Source organism: Cryptotermes secundus, unplaced genomic scaffold, assembly GCF_002891405.2.
Source record: "Cryptotermes secundus unplaced genomic scaffold, Csec_1.0 scaffold802, whole genome shotgun sequence".
NCBI classification, from domain to species: Eukaryota; Metazoa; Arthropoda; class Insecta; order Blattodea; family Kalotermitidae; genus Cryptotermes; species Cryptotermes secundus.
The window spans coordinates 279079-297698 of record NW_019738887.1 but is presented as its reverse complement, the minus strand read 5'-3'; the positions used below and the strand labels follow the sequence as shown (position 1 = coordinate 297698).

Below are 18620 nucleotides of genomic sequence, written 5' to 3'. Positions count from 1 at the left end.
TTCTGTCAAGGAACTGAAATTTGCCTTCATGAAGGCCAGCTGTCCTTCCATCTCAAAGCACGAGAACTGTTCCTGAGCAGCTTCAGTTGCCCTCGCATCCTCCGTCTTCATTGAATCTACAGTGTTTTTCACTACCTGAAAATGATCGCAACAGTAAATTGCAGCATCAATCCACATTCCCCACCTTGTGATGATGGGTTCTGGGGGCAGTGGAACACCAGGAGCCATAGACTTAAAATGCATTTTACGAGCTGGAGCCTTGACAAAAATCTTTGTCCCCAACTTAAGAGCATCCACTTGAAATTTTGATCTCACTTCCTCCATCACTCTATGCAGTGCATGAGCTAGGCAAGTAACGTGCACCAATTTCATATAAAACGACTTTATTGACTTGTGTGCTTTTACAATATATGGGGCTGCGTCGGTCACAAAAAGCAAGACGTGTCATATACCATCTGGCCACAGTAGAAACATCGACCTGTCGAAGAGTTTACAAATTGTGGAATGATTAACGGATTCTAGCACCTCACTCATAAGCAGAAACACTTAACCTGGTCCGCCAATTTCCAAGGTTCCAGTGATGACGTTTGCCATGTAGCGAGCCTCTATATCATAGGTCTCGTCAATGGAAACAAAAATCTTCGTACCATGCATTTTATTCCTAATCATTTCCAGGATACTGTTGTAGCACTGGGAAAGGAAGTTCTTCCTGAGTGTGGATTCATCCGGGATGGAACGACAACAGTTTTCTTCCAGAAAATTTTTCAGTTTTCCATTGTTTAGAGCCAAAAACGGAATGTTTGTGGACGCCAGAGCATCACACAGATCTCTGAAAAAATTCGATGACTTATTTCCACCTTCAGATGAACACTGTTGCAGTAACATTTGCACAGGTTTCTTTTTGTTCGAAATTTGCGCTGCTTGTATATGCTTGTCGTGGCCGATATGTTGTTGTACCATGAATCGTTCATCTGCTGCTACTTTTGTGTCACACATCTTCAGTATAAAATGTCACCATCAGTTAAAAATATATCATCTCCAAACTCAGCTACAAATTGCTTTCAATGACACAATTTAGTTGGCTTTGCTTTTGGCATCATGATAAAATTAATCACTCTAGCGCAACACAGAACTGAAGTTTTCTCACCAAGAGCCTTTCGTCAACTGTATCTTTATCTGTACGGTCAAGGGCGAGGAACTGAAGACAGAAGGAGTTTTATTGAACAACAATGTCATATGAAGCAAGAGATTCTGACTAGAAATATGTGTAACTAAGCAAATTGCTTTGTACAAAGAGCCGCAGTGTGAGTAGTCTTCGCCGTACCCTGTTTTATGATGTGTATTGTCAGCACTTCCGCGAAACGAACGGAAAGTATGGGCAAGGATTGCAACCTGTTATTGTATACTATGGCCTTTGTAGAGAGCACTTAGGAGAAAGAGAAAGAACACTTCGCTTCCATATTATTGACATTTCAGAAAACATATGAAGAAAAATTCCCGAAAATGGCCAAAAATGACAAGAAATACCCTTAAAAGTCCAAAAATTTACTAAAAAATTACCTCCAAAATGAAAAAAATGACCTTAAACCTAAAAATGTCAAAAAATGACGAAAAATTACCTATAAAATTTACATTTCTATAACCAGCAGCTCATATCCGAGATTTATGTACTTAAGAGCGTCGCATAGGATATAAGAAAAAAAAAATGACATGTCATCAAAATCCGGGCCCTGAAGATAACACTACATTAAGACCTTTATGCTTTTCTGTGCTTGTCTTGCGAAGTATTGTCATGTGATATTAGGGGTGTGACTCTTACACAGGGGTTTGGATTGGATGATTGGATTTATTGCACTTATACACTTGACTCATAACTACAAGTAGTACAATGCTCTTGCAGATCTACACACTTTACAGTTGACCATTATGCACACACTAGGATTCTCAGTCTTCATTAGTTGTATCCTGCCAACTGATTTCAACACAGTCTCACTGTAACAGCAGCACACATGAAGTCTTCTTTGCACAGCCTAATGCCTTTCTTGCCATCTCTTCTTATTCAACTGCTGCCACAAGAGACACATTCACTTCTGTCAGCTGAGTCTGAGACTTGTGTTACGACTGACGGTCGGTCGGCCAGTCTATCTTGGAATAAAGAACCCATCTTGGGCTTATGACCAGATTTTTGTTACTGTCAGACAGTTGTGTGTTTGTTCTTGTGGGGTGCTTTCTCCGATGAGAGGATGGATCTATCGATTACAATTGCTGCTAGCCCTCGCCAGTGCAGTCATTCTCAGATCTGAGTCCTGTGGGATTCAACCATATTTTACTATCTCAGATTCAACACTTCCCTTTTCATTGCCTCCTACGACTCCCAAGGCTATGGTGAAGATTTGACCTGCCTGACCTGGGATCCTTGTTATAGTCTCAGGGTGGATCCAACAGAAAACACCATTTCCATCTTTATAGCTCAGCAATACCAAGAGTGTCACTTGTTTATTTGTTGCCATGGGAACTTGTTTACCAAGTTGTTGCCTATTAGTGAATGTCTGCTTTGGCTCTGCTATTCTTTCAGGCGTCATGTCACGGTATTCATCAGTGAGATAAAAGTTTTGATCAAAAAGTTGTAGAGAAATGTGAAACACATATTTCATGCCCAATAAATGTTAGTTTGTTTTAGATAACTGAAGGAAAGTGATGTTATGATTATGTTTTTGAACTTTAATTTTCAGCAATCTAACATGGCCACTAGAACAGTCAGGGCATGATGCTAACCACTCACCTGTGTCTAGTGTCACATATTAAGAAAGACTGGAGCTATGCCTCCACTTCCCTATATGTCACTGCTGGCATGGCACTTAGTTAAGTACAGGGCACCTATACTTTGAATTCAAATGTTTTCCGAATTTTGAAGAAGTATATTATGATTTTAAATAATGAGAATATGCTTCTAGGCTCGTCAGGCAATAAGAAGAATTGTGGCCCAGCCTGCAAGCGTTAGTAATTCTTCATCATCAGAACTGCCTTCCCAGCCACAGAAAAAGATACCAACTGTTGTTCCGGGAGTTACTGTATCCGTTCTCCCTACACATCACCCTGTTGCAACAACTTACAAGCCACCATCCCACCATCTGTGCGGCCTGTCTCACTCGTCACCACATTCCACTAACAAGAAGCCGTCAGTGCTACCATGCTCTCCTCGTCCGAAAGCAGCGGATCAGCGTAAGCTGGCAGCTCAAGATGAAACAGGGAAATCGCAGAACTTGAGGACACCAAAATCAAAATTCAGTGGCACATTGCAGGGGTCAAATGTGCTGCCACATTGCTTACCAGCAAGGGATGAAGTGGAAACGTACGCTACTGAGGGAAGTCCCAGTACGTTCTCCATCCGCTCATCGCTTAGTGACTTGACTGTTAACTCTTCTGATGGGTGTGCAGCCAGTTTACAGAGGTTAGTGTGTAACTATGAGGGAGAGTCAGTAAGTAGGTCACAAATGGAAGTAAAACAGCTGTAATGGACGTAATAGGTTTTATGTGTGTATCACTAGGTAGTAGCACAGTCCAGCTATATGACAGTCCAGGTAGCAGACATGCATGCGCGTGTTCGGGGGCTGACTTTGGTAGTCAAAGTGGTGACATTGCTTGAGAAGTATACTGCCAAAGAGCAGAGTTTTGTTGTGTATTTTTTTGTGGGCAGAAGGGGTCAATGCAAAGAATATTCATAAAGCATGTTTATCATATAAAATGGTTCACAACTGGGTCAACGAGTTCTCTCAAAGATGAAGGGCTTGAAATGGAGGTGAGGAAGTGGCTAAGACAACAATCAAAAGACTCCTATACTGTGGGTTTTGGCACCCTGGTAAAGCGATAGGACAAGTGTATCAGTGCTAATGGAGGATATATTGAGAAGTAAATGTTTATTCCAGGTTCGAATATCATGTCATGTGTTCCTGCCTTTCCAGCTCTTTCTTGGTTGTTCTTCCCTTTTGGTTGATAATCATGGGCTTCTGTGGTACTTGTAAGCCATACTCACACGGTTTTTTATCATTTGTAGCAGAGAAGTCTATGATAGATCAAAACCATTGTCATCCATTAATATATAATAAGGAACCAGAGGTACGCTGTGGTTAAAACCGCGTGTTAGATGAAAATCGTCAAGAAGTCTACAGACCTAATCTGAACTGAAGTCGCACCTTTGCCAAAAATTTGACCTGCAGTTCTCTTATCAGCAGTGAACTTAAACCCACGACCTTCCAGCTTGTAGCATAGTGCCTCAACCAACTATGCTACTGCATGCCCCATTTGTTGTACTCTGGTGTACATTAATAGGAATAATGAATACATCAAAAAGAAGTTCCAACTGAATTTCAAGTTGGTTATGTGAAGAAGGAAAATGTAATCATCCTCTGTTTAGAAGGGGAACAGATTATTATATTACTATGTAGGGAAGTCAAAATTATCTGCACTCTTGGTTTTCCAATTTATATACACAAAAGTTAGGGGTTGAACAGGTACGTAATTTTTCTACAGTCTCTTTCCTTTTCGATGCACTTGGTCCAGTGGTCCACAAGCTTGCGTATTCCCTCCAAGAAGAAGGTATCTGGTTGGTCACACAACCATTTATGCCCTGCTTTCCGACGACCTCATAAAGCATCTTTGTGTGGTCCAAAGAGATGATAGTTGGAAGGGGTGAGATCTGGGCTGTAGGCAGGGTGTTCCAGCATCTTGAAACCCAAATGGTTAATGGTTTCAACGGTCTGGCCGGCCATGTGTGGGCATGCATTGTCATGCAACAACAACACTTTCTTCGACAATAGGCCTTGGTGTTTGGTGTGAACTGCTGGCTTCAGATTGTTGGCCAGCAAATCACTGTGTTTTGCAGTGTTTATCGTACACCCTTTTTCCAGGTAGTCTTCCAGTATAGGCCCTTTCCCACGGAAGATTGAGTCTTGAATTTCTTGTCCGGCCACTTTTAAACTTCTTGATCCACTCATTCACACTTCTATGTGGTAGAGCACTGTCCCCATATTGTGTTGAAAGCCTCTGATGAATTTCAGCCCCTGACACACCTTCCAACCAGAGAAATTGGATCCCACTTCTTTGTTCCTCCTTGGTACACACTGCTAGTGGAGAGACCATGTTTACACTGTCACAGCATCAAGGAAAATAATGCGATCAAGGTCAAACTTCGATCACATGACCACAGTAGTACCAACTCTAAGTATGCAGGCGCAGAAGGCAATGTGACAAACCTGAAGATGTGTTATGGTGAAAGTTTGGATAATTTCTGACTTTCCCTCGTAGATACTTCTGCAGTTCTGATTAAGAATCTCTGGGTTTCTGTGCTTACACATGTGCATACCATGAATTAAAAGGTGCGGTTAAAATCTCAAGAACAAGTGTGAATGTACCCAGACTGTTGTGGCATCTGTCCATACACACAAAATTATCTCCACAGGTAGGATCACAACAGTCCAAAACTGTCAGGAAGACTATGTGTATTGTTACCTAATTCTGTTGCTTCTGGACATGATATCCCATTCCTGTCTACCAAACTGTACAGCATCTCAAGAAGACTGTGATCTTATCATTCACTGCTGTGAGAGGTCATCCGGTTTAAGTGATAATCCAGATTACTGATGAAAAAGATAACCCTAAAAGAATAAGAAAGAAACTTAGGTAGTGCTGATGAAAATAAATAAAAAAATATCACTGTAGAGTCTTTATTTAAAAACTATAAAGAGGCAAGAAGCTGAAATCCAGGGTCTCCTTCATCCAGCTGAAGCCAATCTTGGATATTTTCTTGCATGGTTTCAGTCTCTCCAGCTGCCCTCAACACAGTCTGAAAGTCGTCTTGCTTTAGTCCTTGCTACTAAATCCCATGTGCCTTTTATTACTCAACTGCAATCAGAATTATTATTTTTTTTTCATATTTCAGTACAGATTAACTGTAATTGGATTAGTTGAGGGTTTACTGTGATTTTAAGGTTTTGCTCAAATTAAATTAATTCTTAAGAAATTATGTTACTGAAAAATGTAAGCCAAAATTGCATAAGTTGGGGAATGCGTGTAGCCTATCATGTGGCAGATCTATTTGAACACTGTTGTTAAGCTGTGAACAGTGTATTTCTGATAGAACGTGTTACAACATATGAACTAGAATTTGAACTTGTTGGTAGGTACTGTCAGTTGATAAATAATGATATTTGAAAATGTGATTAGTTGATATAGCTTACTTTCTCACTCTATAAGCAGCAAAATACCTGGCCAGAAAAGAAGCCTGAAATCTAAAGGTGCTCCCTGGTCAGGGTTACTGCACACCTAGGGGGGTGGGGGCCAAAGAAACTGAGAAAAACCTGCTTTGATACCACTTTGTCCCTTACATGAAGTCATCAGGGACTGATCCCAAGGTTTCACAGTGAGATGTGTGCATTAAATTTCCTGAGTTGCGCCATGGCTGCAGGTTAGTTGCTGTGAGTTATAACAGTGTTCTTGTTAAATTATTTGATAGTAAAATTCGTTGAGATTATACAGTTTGGTAAGCAGAGAATGAGAAGGAAGCAGGAACGAGACTGCACTAGATGTTTTCTCAACTCATCACACCTCACTGATAAAGCACAGGTTCACCACAGTAGATGCTGCTGTAGTTTCAAATGCCTGTATTTAATGATATATTGCATTTACAGAAGCGGTTCTGATATCAAAACGGTAATATGTGGGAGAGTTTGTTCACATGAGGACATAGTGATGTAATCTCCATGCATCCAGTATCATTTGCAGAAACTTTTTTTTAACTTAGCATAACTGCAGGAAGTGTGCCTTAAGGGTGGTACTTTCCACAATGGCTTTTCAATTCTTCCTTCATTTCTGCAACTTGCAATGGGTATCACTACATTCTGGCCATGTTTTAATGATCCCTCATATCAACATTCAGTGCTGCCCAACTCAGAACAGCATTGGCCGACAGTCATGTGTTTGCCAGGCAATTTCCCAACTACCTGCTATGCCCTTAAGTCACTTGATAGTTCTTTCTGTTGCTAGACATCCACATGTGTACTCTTGAGTGCTGCAAGCTTGTGACAGTGTGCTTTGAAGTTTAGAGTTGAATTGAAGATCTGATAAGAGTGATCGAACATTTCACCTGGACAGAGACTTGCCACATCACAGACTCCCATATGTGTGTGCTGTATTAATTCATTAATTTCACTATAACTGTTACATTATTTTTTGGTGATTGTGTGTAGATATTGTAACATGACAGCTAAAAACCAGGATAGTGTTAAAAAAAAAGGTAGCAATTGCTAGGCAGTTGCTCAGTAGACATGCTTTCATGGCAACACATGCAACAATAAAAGAAACGTTGGAAACAATATTTTCTATGCGATCTCTGCCAAGGTGAATGATGTAAGTTAGTGAGTTGTGAGATGGCTGCCATCCGGTAAGGACCTTAGCACAGAAGCAGAGGAATACTCATTGTTGGGAGCCAATACCTAGCAACGACAAGTGAAGACTATAACAGGCCGAGACTTAGTGTGTGCTGTAGTTATTTGTAAAGTGTGTAGATTAATGAGAGTGTTATAATGATCTATAATTACGAAATATAAGTGTTCAATAAATCCAATTACCAATCCAGACCCCATGTCTAGCCACCAACACGTGATAATATGTTTGTCTTGTTAAATATCTTTCATGTGATGCTAACACAGGTTTTATCCACAGGTCGCCATACCAGCACCCACTTCCTGGAGAAACAGCACGTGACATTCCTATAGGCTTTAATGCAGAAGATACCTCACTTGAGGTTTCTCTTGCTGCCTCTCTAAGTCCTCTCAGGGTAACGGAGGAAGATGATGATGGTAAGAGCTGCTACCTTTGTGTTGTCATATTTGTGAAGTTGTTAAATTGTATTTTTATAGAATATATTTACAAGTAATGTTATCACTGTGCTTAAACACTGCGCCATGAAGGAATGGCAGACTGGAGGTATTGCTCCACAGATTCTGAACCTCACTTCTAGATGGAAGTTATTAGTCAATTTCATGCTTCAGTTATTTAATACCTCTGGAGAGTGAGCCTCACAGTGCCCACTGTAGGCAACTGGATGGGTCCTGGAGCTTGTATGGACATCATTGTAATGAAAGGAAAGGTTTTTGCCCCTGCTGCAAATTCAGTGATTCTAGCACACAGCCTGGTCACTATAGTGACTGAGTTCTTCCCCCTCCCCCATCTTCATATTATGTCATGTACATAGTTAATAACAGCAGAATGTATGAATGAATTAGACTATGTAATGGGAAGAATAGGACAAATGGCTTGAAACTCCTGTGATCTGACAGGGAGAATCTGGTCTGTATAATGAATTCTTTGTTCAGTGTAAATAATATAAAAGATTATTAACACCATCCAATGTGATTGATAAATGTCGTGTTTTTTAATCTTTCATCCTTTACTTGTTTCGGTCAGAGTGACCATCTTCAGAAGGAAATTATTGATACTTACAGAAACTACTCTTACAATGTCATTGGTCATTATCAATACATACAGACACTACTATTACAGTGTCATATATATAAAATATTATCCTTTAACAATTACTGTGGTGTGCATGGATTTGTTAAAATCTAGAACCAATTTGGTTCATCTTTTATACTTCTTCTGTAGTGTATGTATTAAGAATGACCAGTGACATTGTAATAGTAGTTTCCGTATGTATCGATAATGTCCTTCTGAAGATGGTTGCACCAACTGAAACAAGTAAAGTATGAAAGATTAAAAAAACACAACATTCATCAACCAAACTGGATGGCGTTAATAATCTTTTGTACTGTTGCTAGTGTGATGGACCAGGACAAACCAAGTCAACTTTATACAGTTATAGAGCAATACCCATATTCAAGGTGTATTTGGCAGGAGGAGACAATGGATTCAAACACTAAACCAAGGGAAATCTTAATTGGAAGAAATTTAGCATAGAGACTGTTGACTGAGGATCATTGAAACTGAATGTTATGTGAGGGATACCCAAAATTGAGGAAACCTAAATGGGGTTTCCACTGTATTTGTCTTTTCCCAGGTTTGCTCAGTGTGGCAAATTGCTCCCTAGGATTCTTGGGTGAATTGTGTTGATGGATAGATGATTAATAGTAGTAAAAAATGCAGCAGTCATCCAAGCTCTTAGCTGAATTCAACCGAACAATCCTATTGTTTGCATGGTCTGAGTATTTTTAATCAGAGGACATTATGTTCACGATCAGTTGACATTGAAAAAATTATTTTGATATCTTGTTTCTTTCAGTCCAACCATCGACATCTGCACACCAAAACACAGGAACTAGCCAGTCAAGTGGACTGCATGCTCCCATCACCTGCTCGTTAGATCCTGGACCAAGATCGTGTGTTTCCCCACTCAACAGATCTGTGGACAGTGCAACTGCTGATGCCACTGCACATCTCATGGTGGCTTCTGATGGAAGCTGGGCAGATCACAGTGACAAGCATGATGATTCAGCATCATCAAAGTTACTCAACAAAACAAGCTCTGTCTCTGAGGATATTGTGACAGTTTTGTCCCGTAACGGCTCTCTCAGTTCCCTTAGCGTTGACTCATTTGGTTCAGTGGAACCAACGCCATCAGAACAAGCGCTGCTGGAGCAGTGTATCAGCTCAGGGATGCCCAAGAGTAAATCAGAGATTGGATGTGGCAAGGCCAGACTTCCTCTTCCAGTTAGCACAAAGAAAATGGTCGGTGCAAGTGTATGTAAGATTCCACTTGCTACAGATCACAGGATACTGGGGGATGGAGAGAGACAAGGTCCAGTCATACCGAGTGTGCCGGTACAGAAACTGGAACTGAAGCCAGTAGTGAGAACCCACTCTGAGAGTAGTACAGATGCCATGAGGACAATAGAGAGTGGTATGGCTTGTCTGTATGTACAGGATGTTCCCACTGACACATGTTCTTATGATATCAGACATGTTCCAAAAAACGGGCTGGATCCGTCTGCTGCATTCAACCTGAAGAAATCTGCAGCAGACGTATACGAAAGCATCGCAGCCATCGAAGGCGTGCAAGATCTCCAAGACCATCTGAAGAATACCAGTGATCTACCAGAGAATATGGGGGTGACAGAGGAAGATTCCAGTTGTGTATCTTCACATGGAACTCTCAGTGCTCATGCGGGTGATAAGAAAGATGCACTTGAAGACCCTGTGGAGTGTCATCTACATCTCCAATATGAAGATGATAAAAATGATGAAAATGTGTTCAGAAGGCCTGCAGTGCCTGAAGAGTGCCAGTGCAGGCCTGATATGAAGTTAGAAATTTGTAAGAAATCTTCATGTATTTCCTCTCTCGGTAATAAAACCATCAGTCCTCGTGAAAATGTAAGTGATATTAAATCTCAGTTCTCATCTGGAGAAAGCTCTTCTACTGGTGTTGGCACTGATGAGAAGGTGGAAGATTGTCAAGGAAAAGGGCAGAGGGATCCCGATGCGATGGTTGCCTCTTTGGACCGCTTCACAGAAGAAACTGTTCAGCAAACACAAGACGTGCATTTGCAGAAAGATAAGAATAAAGATTCTAGCATCATGAAACAAAGCCTTATTGGAAGTGACACATGGAATGAAGACACATCACCCAATGATATATCATTTCCAAGTATGAGTTTAAGCGCACCTCTTGTTGCCTCTTTCAGGAGTGACAATCATGAAGATGGAGCCATCACATTACCAGAGTTGGCTGAAGAATGTGACATCAGCAAGACCAGTGAAGAACAACAGGGCAGTTCACTCACAGATACACACATGATTCAAGCAGAAGCTGGCAGATTAGCAGAAGCAGTACAGACAGAAGGCCAGAACTTCCTGTATGCCTCAAGTGAGGAAATGAAGCATAGTCTGACAAGTCTGAATTCCATAGATCTGGATGCGATCAAGCCACCGTCAATGATGGGAAGTCTTGTGTCTCTAACAGCAAGCTTGTCTGGTCAGTTAGACAATGTTGAGAGTGGCGAAACAAGGGAGCATTGTAATTCATCATCTCTTCCTCCTCATCAGCCCCGAAGTAATGGAACTCGACTGGAATGCAGGCATTCAAGAAAGAGATCTCTCCCTGCTGGAATGATGGTTCGAAGAGCACTGGGAAACAGTAACCACAGCGCAAGTATTGAGAACCTGCAAGACAACACAAGTGTATCCAGCAGCTGTAATTCTCATCTCGATAACATCAAACCTCCATCAGCCATGGAGGAATTAATTGATATCGTGGATATGGAGAACAGCATGATCAGTGTAGCGAGTATCACCTCAGAAGTTGCTGATACGTCAGCCAAAGAGCATTCGACTTCTGAACAGTTGCCAGGGAATAGCGATGGTATATTTGAACTTCTAAAACCAGCAGCAAGTGTCATGGCAGAAGTGTGTGCAGCCGCAATGTGTGCAAGTGTGCGCACCAATAGTGCCAGTGATTGCTTGGACAACATCAATCCTCCATCTGCATTCAGCGAATTTGGAGATTTGGCAGATCCTCAATCAACTGCAGAGCCTGGGACGGAGACAATCTGCAGTGATACGGAGATGTGTACAGAGGAACCTGGTTATGCACATTCCATGGACAAGCTAGATGAAGTTGATGCACCAGATTTGCCCTCAGATACCAGCATGAAAACAACCCCTTTACCTTCAGCAGATCAGTATATGACTAGCTCAGCAGAATCTACCCCCAAGAAACACAGACAACTAACCCCAAAACAGAAACGACAGATGGTGAAGGAGCGTTACAGAACATACACCATCACTGGTGAAGACGGGCAGGAGGAGGAAATTCATAGCAAGAAGGGTGATGATGCCAAGCTGTTATCATCACAGCCAGAAATATCGCTGCAAGTTGGTGAAGCAGATTCTGTTAAAGGTCCATTGCTGGAGGAAGAGAGGAGTCAGAACAAGACAACACCAAAACATCGTCGTCTGGAAGACAGACAGAGATTCCAAACCAGAGTGCTTGATAAATCTGCGTCAGTTGATACAAGCGAACGTGAACAAGAAGGTTGTGGCAAAGCTGATGGAGATCCTTGCCAGGAAGAACACCCTCCTGAATCCATAAATACTGATACAATGAAAGAGAGGAGATCCAGGATAAAGACACTGAAACAAAAAAGAGCAGAGGCAAAGGAAAGGTTTCAGACTCGTACTCTTAGCGAAGAAATCAAACCACAGCCAGAGACAAATATCAGTAATTACAATGCAGGCTCCATTTCAGTTGTTAACTGCTCAGATGCTGGCTTTGTGGAAGCTCCTCTGAATGTCACGCCAGAAGAAATAGAATCTCTGCTTGAACGCGATGCCAACATTGTCATCACAACACTCAATGATTCAAGGCGGTGTAACAGTGAATCATCAGAACTTCCAAGCAGTGACGAGATGCTCCTGGAATGTGAAACGTTGAGCCTTATTTCAATTGAATCCGAGTCAGATCAGAACTCAAACATATGTAGAGTAGGAAGAAGACGAGGGTCAGACCTCATTGGAAGAGAGCCTTCCGTTAGTGAAGAGCCTGGAATGTCAAACACTGGAGCATCAGAGGAGAGAGTGAATGAGGTGGTTGAAGCAGATGTTAAGTGTATGGAATCTGTGGACAATGATGGCGAGGAAAGCCAGGGAGAACAGGATAACAATGCTGATGATTTACCCAAAACAAGAGGTCCACGAATTGTAAAACCTGAAGAAAGACTTAAACTGGATGAAAATGCTGAATCCAATTGCACAGATGATGGTACACCTCAAAATAACAGTCCTAAATCCATTCGTGGGAGACGAAAGGCTCTGTACTCTTCACCTGCAGTGAAGAGACCAAGTGTGCCTTCTTCAGGGTTACCTGTTGCTGGGAAAGCTCGGAGTAGCATTCCTGTCGTATCTGTTGCAGCTAGTAATGGGAGACCCACAAGAGCCTCTGTAGTGAGGCAGACTGGAAAAGGTACCTCACAGCGATCTGTCTCTAGAACTCCACCTTCCTCTACAGAGAGAAGTCCTCGTAATGCAAGCCCGAAGACGAGTAGGACAGGGAGAACACAGCAACGGAATCCAAACAATGTAAAATTAATGACATCAAGAAACAGTGGTGCCACATGCACACCTGGCAAGGAAAGTGACGAACAAGTTGTTAAAGATCCAAGGTTTAAGCCGCCTGAAAGACAGGGCACTTTCACAAAGGATGAAATACCTAAGGTATTGCTTCCACCATCACCCACAAAAACAAGAATTCCAGTTCCAGCTTCCATTAGTACTGTGTCCGCTAAATATGAGTCAGAAGCAAAGAAGACTTGTGGTGTGACCAAACAGTCCCGTTCTGTTGCTTCTACAACTTCAAAGATCAAAATTCATAAAGAAAAATCAGCTCCAGTTCTCACAAGATCTCTGGGCCAGAGCAGATTTACAAGAAACTATAGTCAAGAAATTAGTAATTCAGGCAAGGGCTTACCAACACCAAACCAAAAATCTGTTATAAAGGCTGCAACAATTCCAGGAAGAAATGGTACTACTCGGTCTCCTCCTTTATCTAGGGTGGGATATAAAAGAGGTAGCATTGGTGCCCAGGAGGGCATGAAGGCATCCCTCAGTAACCAGAGTCTGCAGAGTAATGACAGTGGCAGGATAACAGTAAAGCAAGGAGGAGTACAGCCTCAAAGATCTACCAGTAATTGCAGTCTCAATTCTGTTGCATCAGGAGGAGGTTCTGGCAGCAAAAAGGAAGTAACGAGCAAGATTGCAAGCTTGTGGAAACGGGTTGAAGAGAGTAAAACCAAACAGAAAGCTGCTGCAAAGGATTCAAGAGTATGGATCACTGCAGCACCTGATGAGGCAGTTGATGTAGGCAGTGTGGTCTCTGCTGATGTCCCTCAAGCTGCCAGACTTGTACGTAGCTCAACTTTTGAGGGTCTTCCACCCGTATCTGCCAGCAATGATGAAGTTGACCACAATGCAAGAATAGCTACAGCAAGTAAGACAACGATAAAAATGAGGTTCTCAAAACATGATGGTAAAAGAGAGAGTAAAGACAGACAGATTTCAGGGGATTTTACAGGGTTTGTTGCAAATCAGGAAGCACCCTTAAAACCATCAACTGTACAGAGGCAAGTAGCAGAGGTAACAGGAGTGGCTATAGTACAGCCTACAAGAAAAGTCATGGCTACTTCTGAACCCCAACACCTGAACAACAGTCAAGATGAAATTCCTACCCCGGAAGTCGTTCTTAGGAGACGGCAGAGCGGATCTGAAAATACTGACCCAGATCTGGAAAAACCAAAAAGATTGTCAAGACTTGGTTCTTTTATAAGAATTGATCCCCCTGAAGAAGTGATCAGCAGTGGTGACAGCAGAAGTCTGCCCAGACATCCTGCTTCTGCAATAGTTGAGCCATTTAATTACTGCCCACCCACTTCCATGGGTGGCTCCCACACTGTGACACCTGTTGCCAAGAGAAGTGAATCATACCTGAGTTTAATTGGTAATGTGGAGGAACTGAGACGTGAACAGACTGAAGTGTTAGACGAACATATGCCGGAGTTTAACACAGCATCCATTAGAATTACCACAGTCTGAACTTATACAAAATTGGAACATTTTAATTAAATATATTGCCATTGAACTGATGGTACTGCTATGATAATTTGAAGCAGATTGCAGGATACAGTTTTGTTTCTGTCATTCCTATGCCAAAACTTTCATCAATCGATTGGTGATAGCAGTCTTTTTGTGACCATGAGTCCACTGCCCCTGTAAGTTTGTGTGTGATGTGCAATTTTTGAAGGGAACTCTCATGTCTCATTCATTGATCAGTCATGTTGCAGTCTAATCAAATTTGGGAAATCTGAAATAAGTTAATTGTATTTTGTATATATGCAATACAAACCTGCTGTATCAGGCTTAAAGTCATCCACACACATAAGTAGAATGCATATTCTTAAGGTCCCGTCTTATTATGTTTGGGCTGACGTAACTTCCCAACGGGAGCTACCTGTATTTTATCCAGAAAATGTCAGTTTCTGTGTTTAGTTTCATAGGTAGTGTACCTTATATTTTGCATATGTAAATAATGTGTAGTGCATGCATGAATTTAGATACCTGCTGATTAATTTATTACAAACTGTTTAGAGTGAAATCTGATTGTTACAAAATTCCATTGATGGTTAATAATGGTGAATGTTAACACTGTTTGGGAGTGTGTATGGGAAATGATTTTTGTAAGGCTTAGATTTATAAAGGGCCTATGACATATTTTTTTTTCTAATATTATAGAATTTTGTGATGATAAGATTTCATTGGAAATCAAATGAAAGGATGCCTTTGATTTTTTATTAATTTCTTTACAGTTTTTCTTGTAAATTTTTCTTATTATAAACTGTGCAGTAAGAATTTAATCTTTTATTCATTGTAAACATGGACATTACATAAAATCATGTAACGTGAACGTGGGAGTTGTTAACAAACATGACATACCAAGAGGTAACAACATTCAGAAGAGACGTGTGTAGGTTCTGCACTTCTGTGAAGCTGTTTGGAGTCTGCAAGGAGCCCATACCGCTCTCAAAACAATATGGCTGCTTTCTTTCTGCTGTTAGATACTGTGAAGCTGAGATGGAATGAAACTGTGAAGTTTGTTTTGGAATTTTCTGAACTGGAAGTAGTACGTCACATTCATTGCTGAAAGTATGAAGCATCTGGGAATTTATTCTATAGTCAATAAATATTTTATTTCTTGTGACATCTGAGGTTCTTATGTTACTGTCAAGTTTTATGGGCTTCTGCTATATGTCCAAACATTCCTGAGGAACATATTGCTTCAATCTTCAGGGTGTCTACAGTAGTAAGTTGCTCTGAAAAGTTGGTTCACATATACCAAACTATGGGATGTCATGTCCCAACAGACCGCATTCTTGATTTATTTTTGTTTTATTTTATGTAACTGTAATTTTATTAAATGATCATACAGAGACTTACTGATTTGCATTGCATTTCAAGTGATAAACATGTTTCTTGTTGTCAGCTTTCTTTCTATAAACCAGTATTTAAGAAGAATCAGAAGTATAGTTTGTGTTAAAGAACAGTCTCTGGCATACGTGCAATTTCCACTATTTTTGTGCCCAACATTAATATTTAAACTGACATAAATTCCAGCATTTACATCGGACATAAATTCATGATTCAATGAGTAATGTAAAGGAAAGTGTTTATGAAGAGCACTGTCTTCTGGAAAGTGGTGCTTTGTTGTCTGGTAGAACTTTTGATGTTTTGGAGGAATGTGCCACCCTCATTTTTAGGGTAGAAGAGTACTGTGAATATGGAGACAGAAAATCCCTCTGAAATGTTTAAGAACAAACTGTACTCCAGCCACTACATGGACAAGTGTGCATTATCATAAGTTACATAGACAGTAACATCATCATACCACAAGGATTCATACACCAATGGGAACTACAGATATATTTATGCAGGGTTTTTCTTCTGGAAGGTTGCCCACACATGGTATGATGTGCTCTGGGTTGTAGAGTAGCTGGACTTTACCAGACTACATGGCATCACATCCCACAAGATGGTAATCTTCCTAGTTACCACTGTGAGAACCTCAGATGTTGAATGTGTTTATCTCAGTTTAAATCTGGTTTGTCGTTTTTGTTAGCTTGAAGACACATTCATGAGATGGCTGATGAGAAACTGTTGCAGTAGGAGAAACACAATATGCTTGCCTCACGTTTTTGAAGAATTGTAATCCAAGAAATTAATGCATGAGATTGCAGTCAAAGAACTGTCATCTTCTAGTCTGTGTGTTATGCCAGTCATATTCCAATTTGTTTAATGGGAGGGAATATGAAATCATATCTAAACCAAACTCCATTCCTTTGTTGTAATGTTTTACTATAAATGATGCAGTTACTGTTTCTTAACCTTTTCAAGCATGAAATTAATCTAAATGCTATTTAAAAATCAGTTCATACCATGCAAGGAAGCAGGGAAATAATCGCCGTTTCTTCTGAGAATCGTACAAAATATGGCCACAGTACCCTCTATATGCAAAATGCAGAATATTTGTGATGTTAGGGCATGTGGTACATACAGAGAACACTGTGCTCTAAGGCGTCTTTTAAGTTCCTGTAAAAATCACCAGGTTATACTTGCAATCTTAGGGAAACTAGATGTACCTTTGTTATTCCTGCACTTGTGATACTGCTATAATTCCAAAATGGAGCATTAAAAGAACAAATATGAAATCTGAAAATATTATACCACTATACATTTCTCTATGCATAAAAAAGGAAGCTAGCATATACAGGTAATGAAACACTGACCACATTTCAGTGAACAAATTGTGTTTACTGCTTTTTATAGACTCATTAAAATAAAATCTACTTCTTTCCAGAACTGCTTAGTCTTGCAATTTAAGCTATTTTTTTATATGCTGAAGCAGTTTTAGCTTAAACTGGATATATGGAAACAATTTAAGGTAGTTTCTTTGGATATATGGAAACAACTTAAGCTAGTTTCTCAGATACATGCAAGCAGTTTAAGCTAGTTTTGTGGTTTTTTGGAAACAATTTAACCTAGTTTCTTGGATACATGGAAACAACTTAATCTACTTTCTTGGTTATGTTGAAACAATTTAAACTAGTTTCTTGGTTACATGGAAACAGTTTAACCTAGTTTCTTGGATACATGGAAGCAAGTGAAGCAAGTTTTCTTGAATGAAATTGAAGTTAGTTTGTTGGATAAATTGAAGCAATTGAATCTTGTTTCTCGGATACAAGGAAGCCATAATTTTATCATGACATTTCTTCCTACAGCTGGTATGCAGTTTGGTTTTGCCTTGAATATTGAACTTATAAACTGCAGAATAGCATCAGCATAACATGGTAAAGCCATATAGTTCTTCTATTCATGTCAGTTGGATATTATAATGCTGTTTGTACTGGAATATTATCTGTGAATGGAGCATGTGCTCCAATAAATATATTGTGACACTATAGTGTTGCATTATGAACTGTGCCATTTGCTCATTAGTTCCTATTCCTGCTGCCTACTTTAAAGCCTTATGATACTCATTTTGCATATATGTATGTACACCTTTCTTATTTTCTTGCTCTTATGCCCTTTCATAACTCTCTGATTTTCCATGAAATGTATCCTGTTCTTATCATATACATTTTAAAAATTCCATAGACATGGCTGGTAGTCAGTGATTATCACAACCTGTTGAAGAACTGTACATATGAAGAAAGCCGTCGTCTGGGATGTGGTGCCATGTAGCAATTGTGTTAACCAACGTTTTCGAGGAACGTATCGCCTTCATCTTCAGGGTAGAAGACAAGAAGAAATCCGTGAGTGAACCAGCTAGAGCAGGTGCAACAGGCTGAGTCCAGTTGAGTAAACACAGCTGTATAAGAGAAGGAGAGAAGTGAGTGTGGCTACATAGGGAAATAGTATAGAGGGGGGAGGGGAAGGGTCTGGTGGAATGGCCAGCAGGTAGTGGGCCAGAGCTGGTATAGAGTATGTGTTAGGGGGAGAGAAGGGAAGGTCAAATGGAGGGGATTAACCCTGTACCTCGGGGGCTGCGATGGACCTGAGTGGCCTAT

The 18620-nt window shown here is 40.5% G+C and overlaps 1 protein-coding gene across 4 annotated transcripts in view; it reads left to right on the top strand.

Annotated features, from left to right (window-relative positions):
- The window catches only part of LOC111871273, a 136690-nt gene extending 118658 nt beyond the window's left edge, over positions 1-18032 (top strand). For all 4 annotated transcript variants that reach the window (XM_023864251.2, XM_033754184.1, XM_023864252.2 and 1 more), the window contains 3 exons: positions 2955-3451; positions 7720-7856; positions 9296-18032. In XM_023864251.2, coding sequence (XP_023720019.1) covers positions 2955-3451; positions 7720-7856; positions 9296-14595 — 5934 coding nt within the window. In that variant the 3' untranslated portion in view covers positions 14596-18032. The remainder of the gene's footprint in view (positions 1-2954; positions 3452-7719; positions 7857-9295) is intronic.
- The last annotated feature ends 588 nt before the right edge of the window (positions 18033-18620 follow it).